Here is a 21,686-nt window from a genome sequence, read left to right on the forward strand (position 1 = left end):
TTTTATGTATTATACTTTGTGGCATAAATATTGATTATTATATTATATTGCCTCTAGAGTTTAATTTGTATTCGTTATACTTATGTGACATGATCATAATTGCATGTTCACCTTAAATTGAGGCAAAGGTAATGAGAATTAGAGAGGTGTTGTACCAACTCCGCGCGGGGGTGTTGAGAGTCCACGAGGGAAATAATAATTGATAATTAATTAGTTCTTGGGTGTTATTGGACGAAATGTTTGGGTAGCTCTCCCGGTACCCCATTGGTCGCTCACAAACCGGTACGAGCACAAGGCCCTGAGAATAAAATATATTCTATAATTGAGCATAAAAAGTCATGCATCTATATATGTGATATTGTGTGCAAATGTTTTGTGAGGATACTTGTACTTACTGAACTTTAGCTCATCAGTTTGTTCATGCTGTAGGAAAAAAGCCTACAACCTATTGAGGGACTTGGCGATGGACGTGTAAGGCAGAGGTTTAGGAACTGGATACCACCATGTAAATAATTATTCCCCATTTTATGTTTTGATTTTGAGAATTAGATGTGTTTAATTTATGGTTTAGAAAATATCTACATGCAAATTTTATTTGCGATGCTTATTTATATGTGTGTTTTAAATTCTAAGTACTTAGAAACTAAAATATGTTATTAAAAGTATGTTGGATTTGAACATTAGTGCGATTACCATGTTTGAGACTAAATGTTATTTCCACTTCCTTTGCTTGCCTTAATGCAAAGTAAAGAAAAACGATTTATAAACTAGTTTTTTTTTTTTTTTTAAATATATCCTTAAATTTAGAGTATATCAGTTTGCTTTTAAAAAGTTAAAAAGAGATTTAAAGTTTAAGTTTAACGTAATTAAGTAACGGTCCGGGAGAGCTGAATCGTTACAAAACTAATTCTATACTATAAAAATTTCTAACTTTTTGTAAATACAACAGTATTTTCCGCTGCAACGCGCGAGCTTTTAGCTAGTTTCAACCAACCATTTTACAAAATGTTGAATCCAACGTTAAAAAATCTTAAGTAACATCGCATCAAATTTAAACCCGACATTTATGAAAACGAAATATTTAATTGACAGACTTAACTTTTTTGTCCAATTTTAGTGCCTTAATTAGTGTCTAACTAATCATATCATGCCACATTGTATAAAAAAAATTTAATTATTTTTTAACCAACTCTTTTGTGCTTATCATGAAATGATGTAGTATAATTTGATTGGTTAGATACTAATTAAGACACTAAAAATGGATGAGGAATTTGGATCCATAATTGACTAACATCATGCTGAAAAGAATAATATATGTCCCAGAAAAGAGATATCCGGATAATATATTTTATAAAATTATTGAGTCCCGTTTTAATAGTAGCCAAGAGATACTTTTTTGTTTATGGTATTAACTAGTGAGTTACCCGTGCCATTGCACGGATGTATATTTGTCTACGATACTCAAAAATTAATACAAAGTTGGGTACATAATGACAGTACAGTTTGAAAGCTATATATATTTATGTGTCTATATATGCATACATATTTATTCCTCTTTAGTTTTTTCTTGGTTTCTTCGGAGCTGCAATAAAGATAAAGAAAAAAAGGATTACTTATTAATAGATGATGATAAATAATAATAAATTTGTTTACATTTAAGAAAATAAATATTTTAATATGTAACGTTTAGAATTACCTGATTGTTTTTCATTTTTTTGAGGAATTGATTGAAGAAGTAGATTCAGTTTGTGTCGAAAAAGGTAGATGGTAATGACTGTATAGTAATAAATATTAATACACTAAGAACGATGCTTTATTAACATTAAAAGGAAAGAAAGAATAAGATATTAATAGTAGCTTACTATGGTAGTTTCGAAATCGATGGGGTTGTTTTTGAAGATGTTGATGTTGTTGGAGGTAAGCACAATAGAGATTCATCATCGCTGAAAATTTTTAAAATAACTGTATCAATAAAAGCACCTCGACTATGAAATTGTATAACAAATAGTTTTGACATTCCTCTAATTTGTTGTAAAATGGAAGGAATTGTATAACGGTCAGTGTATCATTCTTCATAAGTAAGTGTAGAGCAAGCTTTATTTATGAGTGATTGAACAGTTTTCCTGAACATGACTGAGTTCGTTCTTCTCGTGTTATCTTCTATGTGTACATTAATTTTGTACATGTTTATAAAAATTTAAATTTGTTTTAACTATGAATCTATAACTTAAATGCCATTTTTTTATGGTAAATGTCATTACCAAGCAAGGGGATAGATATCCATCCGTGTTGCACCACCAAGATGTCCCTGATTTCCTAACTTGTCTGTAACATTTAGTGCACGCATAATAAAACCATCCTTGGTACCCATCGTGTTCAATGATAGTCACTCTAATTGTGTATTTTGTCTCCTGTGGAATACAGAAAAGAATTTCTTTATTATTTTTTTATAAATAAGTAATGGAATAAGTTATATCGCAGAGATGCTTACCTGATTTTGATATGGGTCTAGCGCTCGTAATTCAGAAATTGTTATACGATTCAAACTTTTTTGTTCTTGTAATGATACAGTTGGTTTTGTTGATGCAGCGATATATTCCAGAGTTTGAATTGAGTGACGAAATCTGTAGGAAAGTGATTTATATATTTATATAGATATGTAAAAAAAAAATAAAACTAAAAAAATATAAATAGAAATACTACCATATTTATTATTTTTTGCTATACCTCTTTTTTATTATTCTCCTTTCGGCAACCTTAATAAAATATCTTCACAACTTTAGCATTGAATAAAAATAAAATTTTATACAAAGCTTATCTTTGATGTTCAAAGGCTCACATTTGTGTTGAAGGAAAATGCGCTCTAATGAACACTCAGTCGTACATAAATCTTTCTTTATTTATTTTTTTGTTCAGAAATACAACTCTGAACAAATCACCAAGGGATTGTTCTTTTATAACAAAATTCAGAAAAAGTTGAAACTCAAGTTACAATTTTATTTAACTTCACGTTCTTTTAAGTTCAAACTTCATTCAACTTTACTCAACTTTATTCAAGTTACAACTTTAACTCAAGTTATAACTCAAATTCAACTCAAAAACTACACTCAAGTCACACTCTAAAAGAACAAGTCCCAAATCTCCCACAATTAACGGAAATACAATAAAATTGCTTATCATTTCTTATATTACCAACAACATATATCATTAATAGCTAAAACATTACTGAACAATGTCGTTGGCTGCCAACAAAATTATTAAAGGATTTACACAAAACACCAAAGAACAAAATAAAAGAGAAAAAAAGGAGAAGACATTGAAAGCACAGCGAAATGACGAAGAAGCTCAAAGTAAAAACGGATTAATGAAAAAACAACCAAGGGCAAAAACGTAAAACAGAGAAAAGAAATTTTCTCCTCTCTCTTTCTGGACCATAATTGGCCTCCACAATTAATAGAGAAAATTTGTTTTCCCTATGAAAACAAATAAGTGGACCCCACGTTCATTAGAAAACCAACATCACAAACAACACATTCACACCACATGTCTCACTTGTCCCGCAACTCGTAAATTTTTTTCTAAAAAAAAAATACCACAATAAATAGACGAAAATGCCAGCTGAAAACAGGTGGGGTAAACAAACATCAAAGGGCAGAACGGTAAATATACATTTAAAAGGTTAAAAAAAGTTTACTGTTCATAAAACTGTAGAGTAAACAGTAATAAAGAAGACTCTCCTTTAGTACGTGTATTAATGTACTGTAATGTTCGAGATGTGATTAAAGAACCTTGAAAAAAAAAAAAAAAAAAAACGTGAAAAACGCTAGTCATTGTGATGCACAAAATCTCATCCCCCCTCCCAAAACAAAAAAAAAAAACAAAAAAAACGTGATGCACAAGCACAACCACATGACAATTATTGAACCTGCAATATTGCTGACTTACGACATTATTTTTACACATCAATTGTCGGCAATAGTCACTCTTTATATAGACCAAGTTAATCACTAATCTCGTTCCCTACCTGTTTTTGTAACTTTGCAAAAGACTTTAGTTTCTTTTCCATAGACACTTCACAACAATGGAAACTGCAGCTTACCATCATCACGATCATCATCGCCAAGTGGTTGATCATCATGATCAACAACACCAAAAGAAATGGGAAGGCGAAGCAAGCACGGAGCTAAAAACCTGCAAACCCCAACAAGTTTGGCCTCTCTTAGAAGACTTCTTTGGCCTAAACAAGTGGTTCCCAACTCTCTCTATTTGCCTTCCCGTGGAAGGCCTGTCGGGGCAACCCGGTTGCGTCCGGTACTGTGCCGGGTTCAAGACTCCGGTCGACGATCGTAACAATAAAACGAGTAGTAAGAAAGAGATCAGGGTGAACTGGACTAAACAGAAACTCTTGTCCACTGACCGGACCCGGATGGTTTTTAGCTACTCAATTGTGGACGGCAACGTCGGGTTTCACTCGTATGTTTCGACGGTGAAAGTGGCACCGACGGAGGAAGGTGGCTGCAGCATTAAGTGGTGGTACGAAGTCGAGCCGGTCGAGGGATGGAAACCACAGGATTTGGACGGTTTTATAGGCAAAGGATTGCAAGTCATGGCCACAAGAATGGAAGAAGCTCTCCAAGCCTACGTTGAAGTGACCAAATCATGAATAATTAATGGAGTACTAGAGTATGTATTCATGCCATATTTTGCTTATGTTTTCGTTCTTTTCTCATGTTTGGTACTACTGCCCTGCCCTTGTGGAATAAGTATAAGTTTGGAGTTTGTTGGTTGTGATCATTTGTTTTCACGAGACCCTACGTTCCGACGTGAAAAAAGGATTAATAAAACTGTAAACTTTATTTAGGAAAAAAAAAAAAAAAAAAAACTGTCAATTTTACTTACATTGTTATTTTTGTGTGATTTTAATGGGATCTATGAATTCGTGCATTATATTCCTTCTTATTTTCATAGATGTTCTCCATGGCTAGTTGTGTCATCAATCATCATTAATGAACGAACAATTATATGTATCAATTACTCGTGATGAGATCGCAATGCTAGGTATTACAATTAATTTTTAACTTATTACATATTATATTTATGTTAATTTTAAAGACATGGATTATGATTCAAGAATTTTGATGCTCTTTTTTTTGGTGAAATTTGCTAAAAGGCTCTAATTTTTTACTGATTGAAAATTTAGTGGGTAATAATCATTGAGAATAATGTTTTCCACTTTTCTTTTGGGTGAATGAGGGAAATAGTAGAAATGGAGTGGGTAATTAAAGTTTATAGCATATATTAATTTTAAATTTAGTAAATGTCATAAAACTCTTTGATTTTGTCACTCTTTCTCTCAATTCCCCTCTCTCTGATCTCTCCCACACGCTGTTCCTCTTTCTCTCTCCTCTTTCTCGCGCACCCTCTCTTTCTCACCCCCTCTCTTGCTCACCCTCTCTTTCTCTCTCCTCCCTCGCTCAACCTCTCTTTCTCCTCGCTCTCTCTCTCATCCTCTATCATCGGCCTCCTTACCTCATGGACTTCGAGACAATGAGTCGCGCGAAGCAACAACAATTCGATCTCGCCATTGACGATGACACGAGCACATTAGTGTCGCCAGCGTGCCGCCATCATTGCCGAAGAAGCTCACCAAAGACATCAAGGGGTGGTTCTGCTTGCATGTGGATTTTAGGGTTTGAATGTGAGATGTTGGTAAATGCAAAATTTACATGGTAAATGCTTCATTTATCAACAAACAGGTTATGTTTAATTTAGTAAATCGAGGATTTACATGGTAAATGATGAATTTACTAGTTAAACAGATGCTTTGATGTTATAAACAGTAAATTATTTTCTGATAAATCCATCATTTACCTTGTAAATTCTTTATTTATCAACAGACAAAATTCTACTCAACTTAGTAAATGGAGGATTTAAGTGGTAAATGGTGGATTTACTAGTCAAACAAAGGTTATGATGTTGTAAACAAGAAGTTGCTTTCTAGTAAATTGCCAATTTATATGGTAAAACCATTAATTTTACGAAATATAGAAATTGGGTTATTTACCACATTCACTCTCTCTCCTCTTTTTCTCATTGGTCATCACCATTAACAAACTCTCATCCTCTCTCATCGTCACTGAAACTCTTCTAAGGGTCGAATTGGTACACCATATATTAAAATTTTAAAATATGCTATAAACTTTTATTCCTATGTTATTTACTAAGCTAACTAAAACTATTATGCTATTTACTGCTTTAAGTTTAGAAAATCTGCTATTTACTGCAAAATCTCTTTTCTTTTTTATTATTGTTTGAATTTCGAGTACTTAATGGATATGTCAATAGTCTTAAAAAGGAAGCATCTAGTAGGTCTCTGTTTACTTATGACGCCAAAAAAACAATAAAATAAAATAAAAAGCAAATCTGCAAAAGAAGTCATGGTAAGAAGAATGATGATTAATTAAGGCTCGTTAGTTTATAATTCAAGTTTTACTACAGTAAAAAACTCTTAAAAACAGTTACATTTAACTTTTTTACTACACTAAAAAACTCTCACATATATTCACATCTCAACTCAAATTAAAAATTCGAATCAGAAAACTAAACGAAATTTAAAAAAATTGGACAACTTGTCCTAGCAAGTAGCAACAATCACTCTCCCACTAAGGCCTAAAAATGTCGCTACTTGCTAGGACAAGTTGTCCAATTTTCTTAATTTATCATCATAATTCTTACCATGACTTATTTTGTAGATTTGCTTTTTTTTATTTTTATTTATTTTTATTTTTTTTGCTTATGACTGAAGAAAGTGATAGATGTAACACCACCGCAGGATAGATATTGTTCTTGTAATTTTCTCTAAGTTTGATTGCTTGTTTGATATCAATCACTAATAACGCCAACGAGCATTTTATTTGTGGCTAATTCATACATAACAATCAAACGTTCACTTCGACTAACGTTATCAAATATCAATTGACAAAATTCAACATGAGATTTTAGAATTTACCAATAAGAAAACTGCCGAGAGTAATGCACGTGTAAAGCATTTCTATGCAGTTCTGTACTTATTAATAAATAAATAAATAAAACCTCTGCAATATTTCTAAAGTAAACGACTTCAAACTCAAAAGAAGGAACAAGGAATTTAATGGGGTTTTTTTTTTTTTCATTTTTGAGTTAGGATGACCTAAATGATGATTTTAAATTAAATTTGAGTTATAACTTAAATTGAAGTTGTAACTTGAGTTTGTGTTTGAATGTACACATTTAAGTTATAATTTGAGTTGAAAATCTTTTTGAGTTTGTGTTTAGATAGGTCAACTTAAATTTGTATTTAAATAGCATTTTAATAAAAACTCAATTGTGATGAAAAATTTTAATAGGGTATATGAGAGATTTTATTCGTCATTTCATTATGAATGCATAGAAAAAAAATCATCTCAATTAGAATTAAAACGAAAAAGTTATAGTATTTTTAAAAGTAGAAAAATATTATTTATTAATTTAAGTTTGAGTTTATGAATTCAAGTTAAAGGGAAAACTTAAACTCGAGTTTAACCCCAAACTCGAGTTCAAACTCAAATTTTACAAAAGAACATGAACTTAAATAAAATTGTAACTCGAATTCAAAATTTGTCTGAGTCTTGTTGCAAAAGAACAATCCCTAAGATTATGAACAAGTATGGCTCAATGTGATGATACAACCAAAATAAGAAAGAAAAAAAAAACAAAAAACAAAACAAAAGGCAAGGGAAAAAAGCTAACGATACAAGAATCTTTTCTCAACATCATTTTACAAACATTCGTACAAGTGTGGCGGCTTTGGTGGAATTATTGTTACATCAGATCCTCCGTCAGTAATGTCAATTACCCACATAACCGAGGTCAATTTTAACATCTGCCAGTTGGAACTTGGAAGTAGCGCTTAGCGGGAACAAATAACCCTGCGCCTGCATGCTCGTTCGCCGAAAGCGCAAGCCAAACAAACTCCTTGATGCTTGAATTTTGTGAGCCTCATAAAAAAAATCATCTTCTCTTTTACAGCATGATTCTGAAGCAGGTTGAACTCTACAAGCTGTCATCTAGTTCATCTGGTACAAGTAACTTTTCAATGGCAGCCTGTTCAAAATCGGGATCAGAAAAGATAAGCATAACGCAGATATTGTGCTTCTTTAAGGGGCATCCCAGAAACTTATTAGAAAATGAGGACCTAAACCAATACGTTGATTTTAGAACAACATTAGAACTAGATCCCACAGAAAGAATAAGTGCGAAGAGACAGCTAGAAGCTTTGCGAAAACCGCAAAAAATGTGGCATTTGAAATTTGATTAATTTTAAGAGAAATCATTTGTTTGACACGTGTATATTGGAAACTTTCAATCATTCATGAAAACGTTAATTATGCGGATTTCAGGGTCTAATGTATGAACGTGGAACCCAAAAAAAAAAATATTAACATGCTCCAAGTGCATTGCGAAATCACATTCAATGAAAGACTAAATAAGATAGATTCAGAATTAGACAATCACCTTGATGGTAGCCACATCAGTTGCAGAAGGTTTCAAATCCAACGCAAGACCATAATGAAGCATTGCTTTTTCGGGCATGTTACGTCGTTTATAGATCTTGCCCATCAAAGCATAAACACTGCTTTCACGAGGGGCATATTCTTTAAGCTCCTCTAGGACTTCTAGAGCTTCATCAAAACTTTCCAAGTTCACAAGAATATTAGCCTTCTGATACATGGGAAGAGGATTCTTCTTATCTGCCATAATAGCCTTCTCCATCATCATCAAAGCCTCCTCATTTCTCTGTCATACAATAGGAACACAATGTCTGAAAGTTAGCAACAAAACAACACTTGAAGCCGTAACATAAAGAAGCCGTCTATTAAGTAGACACACCTTTAGCGTGTGCAATGATGTACCAACGTAAGACATGATAACAGAAGAACGTGGATTTATTTCAAAAGCCATACGAAAATGATGCTCCGAGAACTCGAATTTCTCTTGGCGAAGATAAATCATTCCAAGCCCATACCAAGCGTTGTAATGTCTTCCATCAACACGTAGCGCACTCTGGTAGCTCTTAATTCCATTTTCAAAATCCTCAAGTGATACATATCTGCAGAGAAAGGTGCATAAGCAAGGGGAAAAAAAGGGTAGATGTATAAGCAAAAGATTTAATGTGCAAGCTGTTCTGCGGTACCAATTATATATATATATATATATATATAAGAGAGAAGGAAAAAATAAAAAGGATTTATCATACTCATGACCACAAAGAGTATGTGCATATGCGAATCTTGAATTAAGTTGGACAGCTCGCTGAAAATTTTTCAGAGCAGTTTCATGATCTTTCTGCAAACTGTAACAATTTCCCATGGCACACCTGCAATTCATTTAGTAAAACAGACATAAGGAATACCATTTATGGCAATGGGGGTCCAAACAGTCACAATAACCACAAATCTATAAGCTACCAAGATTGCGGGGCTAAGCGGTCAGTTGATATCAGTTCTTGTGCCAAGTAACTTAACTTCATATCTTCCTTCAAATGCTGCAACACACATAATAATCACTTTCACTGAGCAATAAAGTTGCAGGCAAAAAAGAGAGAAACAAGACACACACACACACGTGTCTAGCATAAGATAAAAGAACCAATGATCTAGGAACTAAGTTCATAGTTATCAGCCTTTTTTTTGGGGGGGGCAAGGGATCAACAAGGCGAACTGTATGTTTATTACTTCTTATTTTTTTCCCTTTTTTATTTTTATTTTTTTTTTACTTTGAAAGGAACTTACTTCAACAAACACATCAGCATAAAGACGACACTATTCTCTGAAAACCAATCTGTCTTTTCCCCAATCGTACGATACCAAATTCCAATATTTTTATTTCCTATTAAGGGGAAATAAAAACACTCACATAAAGAACTGTAGAAGATATATCCATTCCCTCTAAACTGTAAGGTGATGCACGTCGGGCAAGACTGAAGGCCCTATCAGCTTCTAAATAATCTACCAACTCAAAGTATGCTTTCCCAACCTGCACTTCAACACGCCCATTAGTCAGGTAGAGGCGGATATTCAAGTGTTGGAAAAGGAAAAAAAAAAAAATCAACTAAGAAGAAAAGGCATGAAAACAAACCCCATAATATTGTTGAAAGAAAGGATAAACTTTGACACAGGAGATAATATATCAAGTTAAAAAGTTTGATGCTGGTTTTTATTTCCACGCAACTTTAAAATTTATAAAGTAGAAAAGTTAGCCAATTTAAAGAGGGTACATTCGTTGATAAAAAGTTATTATATTAGCTGTTCAACATTCTTGAAGCAACCAAACATATTTCCATCAACAGGAAGACTAGCAACAGACGTGGATGGAAAGTAACCAACTATGCATTTTTACAAAAAGAATGCAAGTGGAGACGAAATAAACTCCAGGTGAGAACTGTGGCACAATAAAAGTTACCTGGGAAAGAACCCAGCCTGTGTTGTAGTGCTTGTGTGGAAGTTTTAGATAGACATCCAATGCATCCTGTAGAATCAAGAATCAATGAAAAGCGCAAGGCAGTAAAGAAAATGATCTCTTTTTCAAAAATAATTAAGATTTTACCTGGCACTTGTACATACAAGAAAGCCTATAGCCCTCCCCAAGTGTTCCCAAAAGGCTCAATATTTCTGCTATTCCAGTAATGATTCTTGAACTATTCATGATAACACCACCAGGCATGGTTGCCCCTTCTTGTTCATGAGATCTACCATCACCAGAAGGTGATGGACCATAAGTTGTTGCATTCCTACTTAACCGCGCATCCTCAAAAGTCTCATTGCGTACCCCTGAACAGGATCAACATCAAAATACCATGAGTTTAATATCTCTTGGAGAAGAAAACCATATACAACAAGTACGAGAGAAATTCGTATTATATGTGTGCGCACATGTGTGTATATAATCATCATATCCATTTCTAATCAATCTACTAACAGAAAAATTATGCAACATATGTTGATGAAAGAAAATATTTTGTTATTTACTTTAGTGTGTTCATTGAATTAATGAGAGATAAAAGAGATGCATCACCTTCATCAATATTTTCATTGGCCCATGCTTGCCCTTTGCGATTGGTCATAGAACGTAATGACATAGAGCTGAGCTTGGACCCTCCTAGATATTTAGACGAGTTGCTAGTTCCATTTCCAGCTACTGTTGTGGAAGCCACATTAGTATTGGGCCCCGCATCTCCAGAGAGTCTTGTACTCCTTCGAGTGCCGGAATCAATAAATAACCTGCTAGAAATCTGGAAACAAAAGGAGCAAATACTGAGGCCAAGTTCTAAATCCTTATTGCAGAAAACAACAACCTAATCTAAAGCAACTAAGACATAAGTGGATATGCAGAGGCCAGCAATATAAATAAACAATACAAGATACTAAAACTAGTAAGATAGTTTCAGAAATAAAAGGATCGCACAATTACTTTACAGGACAAGGAAATGCCAAAAGGTGTATACGAGTTCATCAGAGAGTATGGCAAAAAAGACAACACATGACTTTGTACTTCGTTTCCAATACAGTCCCTTGAAACATTACCTACAATATCTGGCCAAAGAACTGGCTGTGAAGAAAATGTTTCTTCACATATGACTAGATTCTTATTTGTAATCAAGGTGAACTATGTAAGTAGTATGGACTTGTTATGATTTGATGATCCAAATAAGTTGAGCAGAAAAAGAATTACTTATATGAATCTAAATATTCCTAACCTTTCGTAGTTTTCCTTCATCTACAACCTTTCTTCGAGGAGCTTGCACAGTAGAGTTTACAGTTGACTTTGGTAAGCTATCAGCACCAACCGTGCTTAGATTTGGACCATTTTGCGGTATATTTCGACATAGAGGTGGTGGAGCAACACCAGAGAACTGCAAAAGATTGATGAACTTAGAGCAATGGATTATTGGCAATAAAGAGGCTGCTCTACGGACGGGAGTGGAACCTAATAGGAGTGGACCACATCCATAATCCAAAAGAAAGTTCAATAGCATATATGAACTTCACTACCATGAGTATTAAATTATTGATATCACAGAGGAAGCAGAAAGTTGTGAATACAGTATTTTCAATAAAATGAAGATACAAAATGTGTTGGACTTTATACACAATGCAAAGGAATAATGGAATATTCAAATATCTAAAGGCCACTTATACTTTAGTAAACAGAATAGTGGTATCTGCATATTAATTAATTTAAGGACGCACAAGCTCGTAGTAAATTCATATAGATAAGAAACCAAACTAGATCTACAATATTCTTATATGCTTCATCACCAGCACATTTTCATCAATCAAGGAAGAATCCGACATAAAGTTATACTTTGCAATGTAAAGAAATCAATCAGTTTTGGGGGATATTGTGTTAAAAACCTTATATGAGGTACAAGAAAAAAACAAAAACAAAACAGTACTAAAAAACACAAAACTTCCACGATACAAGACCGATTACCATACCTGTGTGGCCATTGGTGAAGGAGTATTATAAAATGATAAGTTAGAAGAGCCTCCAGTGAGAGACTGAGCAGGAGGTCCTCCCAAGACAGTATTATTATAATAATTTCCTGGAATATCTCTAATGTTATTGCCTTGCACGTGTTTCAATTGCCTGGGACTGGCATCTTCCAAGCTCAAGAAATTCCTTGTTGAAGCAAAATTACGATCCTCATTTGACACATGCAGACTTTGGGAAGCTGACCTGTGATGTAGGTACTGTTTCTGCATGCAACGAGCAGCTGCTTCCCCAAAGACTGTAGATGCTTCATCAGCAGCGCCTGAAACAACAAACAAGATAAAGCACCAAGTCACCAACCTCAACAAGTATTGAAAAACAAGCAAACATTAGCAAAACTTACTAAATAGAGATTCATGCTTCAAAAGTACAAAGAAATTGATTAATCAAAGCAAGAATGGGATTGTAATACCAAAAGAACCAACAGTAACTCAAATCAAATGGACAACATAAAATACTTCACTGTGAAGTTTCTAGTTGAGGAGAAAATGAACCAATTCAGCCCCAATGAGCTACTTTCATTCTTCAAGTTAGATTTCCAAAAATTCAAAACATCATCAAGTAAAATGGATAACAATATGCACGCAACATAGAAAGAGAACGGAGAGGCAAAAGTAAAGCAAAAAGATTACTTTAGATAATTCATTAAAAAAAAAGGTCAATCAAATCTTGGTCCATGTTAGAATATAAGGATATTCTTTCAGAAACAACATTGACATTTTGATCAAGAGACATTGCTCATCATCAAAAATTGCATGGCCTAGTTACAAATACGATTAGATCTCATAGTTCCTTCTAAGATAAATACTATTAGATTGAAAACAGACCCTTAAACATTGCAAATTCCTCCCACGTATGCTATCGCATGTATGCACAAATGTTATATGTTTAGCCATAAAAAAGACAATAATTGAATGATGCAATTGGAACTATTCAATTACACCAGTAGTAGAGCAACACTGCCTGAAAACATACAGGTTTCTTTTTACAGACCTAACAAACAGAGTTCCTCATATGCAGCCCACATTAATGGATCAATTGACAAAGCCTCCTTGAAGTGATGTGCTGCGCTTTTCCTTCTATCAGTGTACCTACAACCAAAATCAAAAGCAATTAACTGGCCATTTTAAATATGTAATAAGTATGTCCCACATATAAGTGAATGCACGAAGATGAAAGAGCAGTATGTTTTGTGCATTTGATAGTACAGAGAGACGGTAGAGAGAGATTTGAAACAATTTGGTTAAGAATAACGATAATAACAAATATGAGGTGTCTATACATTTTGCTACCCAATGATACAAACAGGTCTTAAGAAGCGTATGATCTTTCAAAGAAACAGAACTAAGAGACATGCACAAAAGCTTTTGAAGTTTAGCAACACTAGAAGATCATAGGTAAATAACCTGTAAATAAGCCCAAGAAGGTAATGACCAGCTGCGCCATTTGGGACCTGGATGTACAAACAAACAAGAAAATATAAAGACCGATGCGTCCTCTATTGTAATTTGTAACACAAACAATGCCACGAGAAAGATGGTAGATTGTGAAAGGAAATGCCCAAATAAGGGCAGTTTAAGTCTAGAAATAACTCCCAAATGAAGCCCAAGTAAGAATCATAGACTACCTCTGCACTCGGCTCATTAGGAGGGCTCAATGCTGCTTCAGCTTCATTAAGAAAATCCATTCGGAAGCATGATATTGCAAACAGATAGCGGGATTGAGCCATTTGTGCTCCTGCATGATAGTGAGATGAAAAGAAACATGAAGACCAAACCAAGAAGAAAAGAAAACAAAAGAAAACAAAAGAAACCCGAATGAGTAATAAGAAAAAAGAAGACAGAATCATGTAAATTTAATCATAAATTCTAGGAAAATTAAGCTGAGGGAAGAGATTTATGAAATATGTACCCTTCAGTATATGGTAGGCAGAATAAGCTTGATTGTTGCGCAAATAGCAGCTGGCTAATAATTGCAAATTTGACTGCATAAGAAAATTTTATTTCTTGAGAGGCCTTGTATAAATTAATCAAATAGATTGCAAATTAACATTAAAAAACAATATATATCCCTTCAGCTAGATTAAACATCTAAATAAGCAAAGAAACTTACGATGAAGGATTAAACAAAAAGTAACGTGAAAAAGCGGAGCTCATAAGCCTAACAAAAGTACAGCGCAAACTTCATGAGGAAAAAAAAAAAAAAAAGAACCCAAACTTTGAAAATGAATCGCTTATGGTAAACACTATTAGGCACCAACTAATCAGCTTCAAAAGTAAAGAAAACCCAGAAATCCCGTTTTCAAAATTTACCCAAAACTTCACAGTCTCGCTTTCACTTCAAAACAATTATCTAATCAGAGCATTTTCAATTCGAAGCTTGAATTATTGAACCCTTGAACAAACTACTTCCTAATCTCTTCTCGGAAAATTTGTTCCGGAAAGAAAATTGAATCCGTTGTACATATAATTCAAGACAAAACAACTAAGAAATCAAACAAGTAACAACAAAATAATACGTCTTAAATACAAAATCCTGAAATGCGGAATAAAATCTAAACCGTTAAACAGCACGAACAATCAATCTTGGTAATTAACGCTAATATCCCGTTTGCTCGCTGAGAAACGCCGGTAAGAGAAACAAATACAACTTCAGGAATTAAAATACGATTACTAACATTTGCACCCCCCTCCCCATTTTCTCGCAATTTCCCGGCATCCAAACAGAGGAAAGATGTAGAAGGAAGAAAGAAACGAATAGAGAGAGAAAGAACGAGGGCAAGAGTTCGGTGAAGGAAAGGTACCTCGGTAGGAAACTCGGCGCAGAGACGCTCGCAGATGAAAATGGCGTTGCGGTACATGAAATCGTGAAGGCTGTGGTGAACACAGTCTATGAGCAAGGCTTCCATGGCTGCCCCCTTCGATTTGCAGAGGGGAGGAACGAGAAGGAGAAGAAGAGAAGAGAAAAAAGCTCTTCTTTTTAATTTTTGGGGGCTTTTCTTCTAGGTTCAAGTTGAGTTCAAATCAGGCGGCACGTGCTATCCTCTATGTTGAAATGGCATGTCACGTGACAGGGCCTTCCCTTATTATGTTCGTGAACACCCAAAAATTACCTGAACCATCAATGGCGTGATGTCTAGACGAAGAATCGATTGAGTTCTGACTATTGTTACGTGTTTGTTGGGAACATTTCATTTATTAAGGGGTAAAAATGTAAAAAGATCGATTAACCGAAATTTTAGGGTCCGTTCAGTTCGTTGATTCGAGTTGAGATGTGACTTTATATGAGAATTTTTTATTGTAACAAAAAAGTTATATATGATTGTTTCTGAGAGCTTTTTACTGTAGCAAAATTTGAATTCTAAACTCGAATCGGGCGAAATAAACAGAGCCAACAATATAATCTAACAATTAAACAGTTACATAATAAGGCATGATAATATTTGAATATGTACCCAGAGAAAATACGACCACTAGTTTTAGCAATAGGTGTAATTATCAAAAATAAAGGGTAATTGAATCTTCAAAAAAAAAAAAAAAACAATTGCATATATGTAGAATTAACAATGTGTTCTCATTTAGAATGTGTACTATGATTATTAATTCTAAACGTTTAAAATTTAAACATTTTGTGAGATAAAATATTTATGAGATAAAATATTATAACAGAATTAATAATTTAAGTTTAAATTTATAAAATAAATGGGCTCTTAATGGTCGCCAAAGTAGGCAACCCTGCAAAGAATGTAAGGCCTGAAGGCTGCACAGTAAGGTAGGAAGGCTCGTAAGTGCAACCTTACTCAAAATATCAGGTTCAACAAAGGGCCTGAACCTTGTTAAAAATGCGGGGTTAATAAGGGCCCGTTCAGTTTGTTGATTTAAGTTTTTAATTTAAATTGAGATGTGATTTTATGTGAGAACTTTTTACTGTAGTAAAAAATTAGATGTGATTATTTCTGAGAGTTTTTTACTGTAACAAAACTCGATTCGGCGAAATGAACGGGGCCTAAGTTAACCACCCTCATTTTATAAGTAAACCACTCGTTTACTTTGTGGTTAATAAGTATTTGTTAATTTCTTTTTTATTCCCCGTTAATTCTCTTTCTACCTAATCAAATAAAGCGACCGTCGACATAACTTCCCTTCGGTTTGTTCCTCAACTAATAAAGTAATGGTTTACATTTTAAGCAAAGGTTAATAGCTCTGTTAGTTCTTAAACTTTAAGGATTGTGATATTTTGATCCCTAAATTTTTAATTTAAACATATTTAGTATTTGAACTTTCATTTGTTGACAGTTTTAGTCATTGACAATAAAATTGATGAATGATTTTTAAAATTTACTAAAAAAAAGCATGTGTCTATCGTATGATAATTTAAAATTTTACATAAAAAACTATAATATTTTGCACATAATGTAGTTATTTATATAAAATTATGTAATTATGTGATAATGATATAATTATCTAGACTAAATTTTATAAATCGCTTGTTAATTGAGAGACCAAAACTATCAAAAAATAAAAGTTCAAGGATTAAATATGCCTAAGTCAAAAATTTATAGACGAAAATGTCACAATGCTCAAAATTGAGAGAGAATCATAGCTATTCCAAAAAAATTATCATTTCTATATTCCCACAGAATAAAACTATTTTAAAAACACTATCTTTGATGACACTTAAAAACATAACACAAAACAAAATAAGTGAAAATAAGAAAGAGAAAATTACATGCATTGCTACCGTAATGCATAAACTTTACATTTATGCCATTACACATAAATAGATTAGATATGTTCAAGTGAATTAAATTGTATGGATTTTAAATTACCACTCAATGACGTAAAAATAGATCACATAATTTAAGTGGCATTTATGATTTTTTTACACTAAAAGAAGAGAGCTAAAAATGGGTAAATTCACTAATTTTTATAAACCTATTTAGTTTATGAGTTTAAATTAAAACTAAAATTTTAAATTTTTTCGAAACAGAACATTGTACATAACCCTTTTATTAAGAGAAAATAAGATAAATACCTTTTAAAATACACAGATCTTAGACTTTCACATTTTATTTTTGATTAATATCATTTAATTAAAAAATTATATTAATTAAAATGTATTAATAAAAAATAAAAAGTAAAAATCTGTGAGTTTACCGATTTTCTTATTTATTTTTGTTCATTTCACTGATTCGAGTTTTGTTATAATAAAAAAAATTTAAAAATAATCACATTTAATTTTTTTATTATAATATAAAATTATCACATAATATCACATTAATTTAAATTAAAAACTTAAATTAGTGAATGGAAGTGGCCAAGCCCGGATCCATATCTGCAAAACCGAGGACGGGAAACGTGTTGAAAAAAAAAAAAAAAAAGGGACGAGGGACAATCGTATTTGTCGGACAAAAAGGAACAAAGCCACGGGAAAACGTACGCAAACCTTTGAAGCTTTATAGTTACTTTTCAATGGCGGAGACCGGAGCAGCGCCAGCGCCGGCACCGAATCCAGAGGCGGATGACGACGATCAAACGGTGGAGCTCGACCTCTCATCCACAGTCCTCGACCTCACGAGCTTTCAGCTCCACGATCTCGACTCGGTCGAGTTGCCGACGAGTCTGACCGAGTTGGACCTCACGGCGAATCGGCTCTCCAGCTTGGATCCTCGGATTGGAAACCTCTCGAACCTCAAGAAGCTCTCTCTGCGCCAGAACCTCGTCTACGACGCCGCCGTCGAACCGATCTCTCACTGGCACGCCTTGGCTGGCCTCGAGGTATTCAATTCAATTCATTTGGGATTTCATTTTTCTCTTTATGTATTCTCGAGGAAATGAGCGAACGCAATCTAACATGAGTCTCGGAATGTATTTTCCTTCTTCTAGCTCGTCACGTTTTATGATATATATATATATGTGTGTGTGTGTGTGTGTGTGGATCAATCGATTGATTGATTATTGTATGAGATTTATGATCAACGCTAAACGTTTAAATAAATTATTGCAATGTGCGAAACGAAAGCCATATGATAGTATGATACTGTTTGGCTGTGAAGAAATTGCATAAGAAGTGAATTGTTCCTTGTATTACTTGTATTTGTTTCTTGAAAAAGATATTTTTGTAGGACTAAACGGCTTCACTTGATAGTTTTGTTTTACATTTTCCCTTGTGGAAAATAGTACGGAAAAGGATAAATTGCACCTGAAGATTTCTTCTTTTAGGAGTGAAGAATATTTGTAACTCTATTTAAGTTGTTTTGTTTGCAGGAGTTAGTTTTCAGGGACAATAAGTTAACGAAAATACCTGATGCTAGCATATTCAAGCGGCTTTTGGTCTTTGATGTTTCTTTCAATGAGATTACTGCTTTACATGGATTGTCCAATGTCAGCAACACCCTTAAGGAACTATATGTATCTAAAAATGAAGTTCCTAAAATTGAAGAGATTGACCACTTTCATGAACTGCAAATTCTTGAACTGGGATCCAACAGATTGCGGGTAAGCTATTCTCTATACCACTGTATCTTTACTAATATGTATGTTAACCTTGTTGAATGTTGGTTCAATTCTAAGGCTTGCATTTTTAACACAGGTTATGGAAAATTTACAAAATTTGACAAATTTACAAGAGTTGTGGCTGGGAAGGAATCGTATCAAGGCTGTGAATTTATGTGGGTTGAAATGCATCAAGAAGATTAGCTTGCAAAGTAATCGTTTAACTTCTATGAAGGGATTTGAGGTACGCCTTCTGGATGTTGTGAGATTTCTGTTGTCTGGCTGTAAAATAATCTCTTTAATTGAACAGATCCTTCTGTTGCATGATTGATAATGAAACTCTTTCTTTCGGTGTCCTCATCATAGGAATGTGTTGCTCTAGAAGAACTATACTTGAGCCATAATGGGATTTCCAAAATGGAAGGCTTATCTACCTTAGTCAACCTTAGGGTCTTGGATGTATCATCGAATAAGATAACTTCTGTGGGTGATATTGGAAACCTGACACAGTATGTCCCTTTCCTCACTCTCCAATAGTGACATCTTATCTTCCACTGCTAATTTTACTGACCCTTTTTTTTCCTTCTGCTCTTTTGATTAAAAATTTTGGTAGATTAGAAGACCTATGGCTGAATGACAACCAAATTGAACTGCTTGAAGGCATTGCTGAAGCCGTTGTGGGTTCAAGAGACAAGCTTACAACTATCTACCTCGAAAACAATCCATGTGTATGGTCCCTTGCAACTTGATTGTCCTAAATTTTTTAGACTCCGAGCTGTAATTGATTGCTTAGATAGTTCCATTTGCTTGTACAAATTTCATTGTCAAGCAAACAAAGCCTTGTTTTCCATCCTTTTTTTTTTTTTATTGATGTGCTCTATTTGAATTATGTCATTGCTCAACTCTGGTCATCGTATATTCATAACCAATTCAATTAACAAGTAACAACAGCACAATTTTTTCTCCTCTTGTTTGAGACTTTGACACGACCAGTTTTAAGTCTAGGTGAATAACTAGATTGCTAGATCGATTTTCCAGATGCTTTGTTATGGATTTCTATAGCATTTACACTTGTGGCCTCAAAATGGATTTTAGAGAAGGAAATCTCCGACTGCTTTTGTCATTGGCCTTTTAACTGTATTCCTTCATTTTATTGGTTGGTCATTGCCTTCCCAATTTACGCTTGATCAACTTACAATTTGATACATCGTACCAGTTATATTTTATATTGCTTCAATTTTCCAAGTTTGATCTTTCTTTCCACATTCCAGGCAAAGTCTCCCGGTTATTCTACTACTTTGAGACAAATTTTCCCAAATATTGAGCAAATTGATTCTGATATGTTTGCTTAGAGGACATGGTATCGTTCTATCGGGGCAGCATCCTTGAAAGCACTAAACGACCATGGCTTATAGTTAGGTAAGATGCTCCCCCATGGATTATAGCAGTGAATGATATGTAAAATAGGATTTCCAATATCCTGGGAACTAATCAATCTTGGTTTTCAGGCAATGTCTGGTTCAGGGGTTTTTTCTGATTTGGTGTAGCAAACTTCCAGTACCTACTCAAGCATGGACTCTTGTCAATTTTGCAATTGGTCAAACCACGACTTTTAATGATGTTTCCAGTTTATTTATGCCTCGCTCATCCTGTTTTATTTTCTTTTTACACATTATATGAGCTTTTTTTTTTCTTTTGTGACATGATAATTATGTATATTTCTTTTTTGTTTTTTTCAAAGGGATTACGTATCCTTTTGGATGCTTGATGTTTTTACCTTACAGAACCTTTTTAGTATAACTAGTCTTTGGCGCGCGCGATGGGCGTGTGATTTGTTATGGTTATATAATTGTTTTTCAAAAAAGATTAAAGAAGAAAAAAAGGATAGCTCTCACCCAAAAATTTTTTTAATTTATTTTATTGTGTTTTTAATTAGTTTTATTATGTTTTGTTTGAATTTGTTTTTTATTTAATTTGGTGTGATTTTATTTTATTTTAGCTCAACACATTTTTATTTGTTTTTTCATTAGAATTATTTACAACATTTTTATGTGAGTAGTATTGGAAAGTTGGTGCAAGATGGTAGTTATATGGCTATAATTCATACAAATTATTTATATATTTTTATCTGTGTATCATTGAAAATTCGGCGCAAAACGATGCTAAAAAGTGGGCTACAAATCACTTAAAAATAAATAAACATAATAAATAATAATAATTAGGAAAAATAGAATGATTTCAAGTCACGCACGTGATTTACTCAAAATAGTTATAAAAAGGGAAAAAATACACACACAAAAATGTGTTAGAGTACGGTAATCCGAATTCTATTTGGTACGACCTAAAAAGGTTATATTTGTGACATATGTGGCAGAGTTTTAATTATAAAAATTTTTTGAGGGTCTGTAGTGGTAGCAGAGGGATTAGGCCGATAGGCCTGATCAGTTTTGTTTAATTGGACGTGATTTCATTTTATTTGTGTATTTTTGTTGAATTTAATTTGATTATTTATAGAATTTTTATCTACCTAGGATTGAGAATTTGACGCAAAACAGTGTTAAAACCGACAAAATCGGACCACAAATCAATTCAAAATTAACAAATAAATATTTATAAATAATA

The 21,686-nt window shown here is 33.6% G+C and overlaps 3 protein-coding genes across 3 annotated transcripts; 2 read left to right on the forward strand and 1 right to left on the reverse strand.

Moving 5' to 3' along the window:
- The first annotated feature begins 3,996 nt into the window (after positions 1-3,996).
- On the forward strand, positions 3,997-4,952 carry LOC21394178 (lachrymatory-factor synthase). The gene has a single exon (XM_010097063.2). The coding sequence runs from the start codon at positions 4,082-4,084 to the stop codon at positions 4,661-4,663; it is 582 nt and encodes a 193-aa protein (XP_010095365.1). The 5' UTR covers positions 3,997-4,081; the 3' UTR covers positions 4,664-4,952.
- Positions 4,953-7,617: 2,665 nt separating this feature from the next.
- On the reverse strand, positions 7,618-15,589 carry LOC21394179 (cell division cycle protein 27 homolog B). Its single transcript, XM_024164907.1, has 16 exons — positions 15,374-15,589; positions 14,482-14,554; positions 14,198-14,307; positions 13,977-14,023; positions 13,564-13,661; positions 12,516-12,832; positions 11,774-11,929; positions 11,092-11,308; positions 10,624-10,847; positions 10,480-10,545; positions 9,934-10,053; positions 9,486-9,562; positions 9,275-9,394; positions 8,908-9,127; positions 8,533-8,814; positions 7,618-8,121 (listed from the first exon to the last, which is right to left on the reverse strand). Exons 1-16 carry the CDS (start codon positions 15,476-15,478, stop codon positions 8,071-8,073), a joined length of 2,283 nt encoding a protein of 760 aa, XP_024020675.1. The 5' UTR covers positions 15,479-15,589; the 3' UTR covers positions 7,618-8,070.
- A 2,323-nt stretch (positions 15,590-17,912) lies between these two features.
- LOC21394180 (protein phosphatase 1 regulatory inhibitor subunit PPP1R7 homolog) lies at positions 17,913-20,840 on the forward strand. The gene is made up of 7 exons (XM_010097065.2): positions 17,913-18,347; positions 18,837-19,067; positions 19,162-19,308; positions 19,431-19,573; positions 19,678-19,792; positions 20,336-20,483; positions 20,573-20,840. Exons 1-6 carry the CDS (start codon positions 18,042-18,044, stop codon positions 20,414-20,416), a joined length of 1,023 nt encoding a protein of 340 aa, XP_010095367.1. The 5' UTR covers positions 17,913-18,041; the 3' UTR covers positions 20,417-20,483; positions 20,573-20,840.
- Positions 20,841-21,686: the final 846 nt, after the last annotated feature.

The sequence above is a fragment of the Morus notabilis genome, unplaced genomic scaffold, assembly GCF_000414095.1.
Source record: "Morus notabilis unplaced genomic scaffold, ASM41409v2 Scaffold2235, whole genome shotgun sequence".
In the NCBI taxonomy this organism is placed as follows: Eukaryota; Viridiplantae; Streptophyta; class Magnoliopsida; order Rosales; family Moraceae; genus Morus; species Morus notabilis.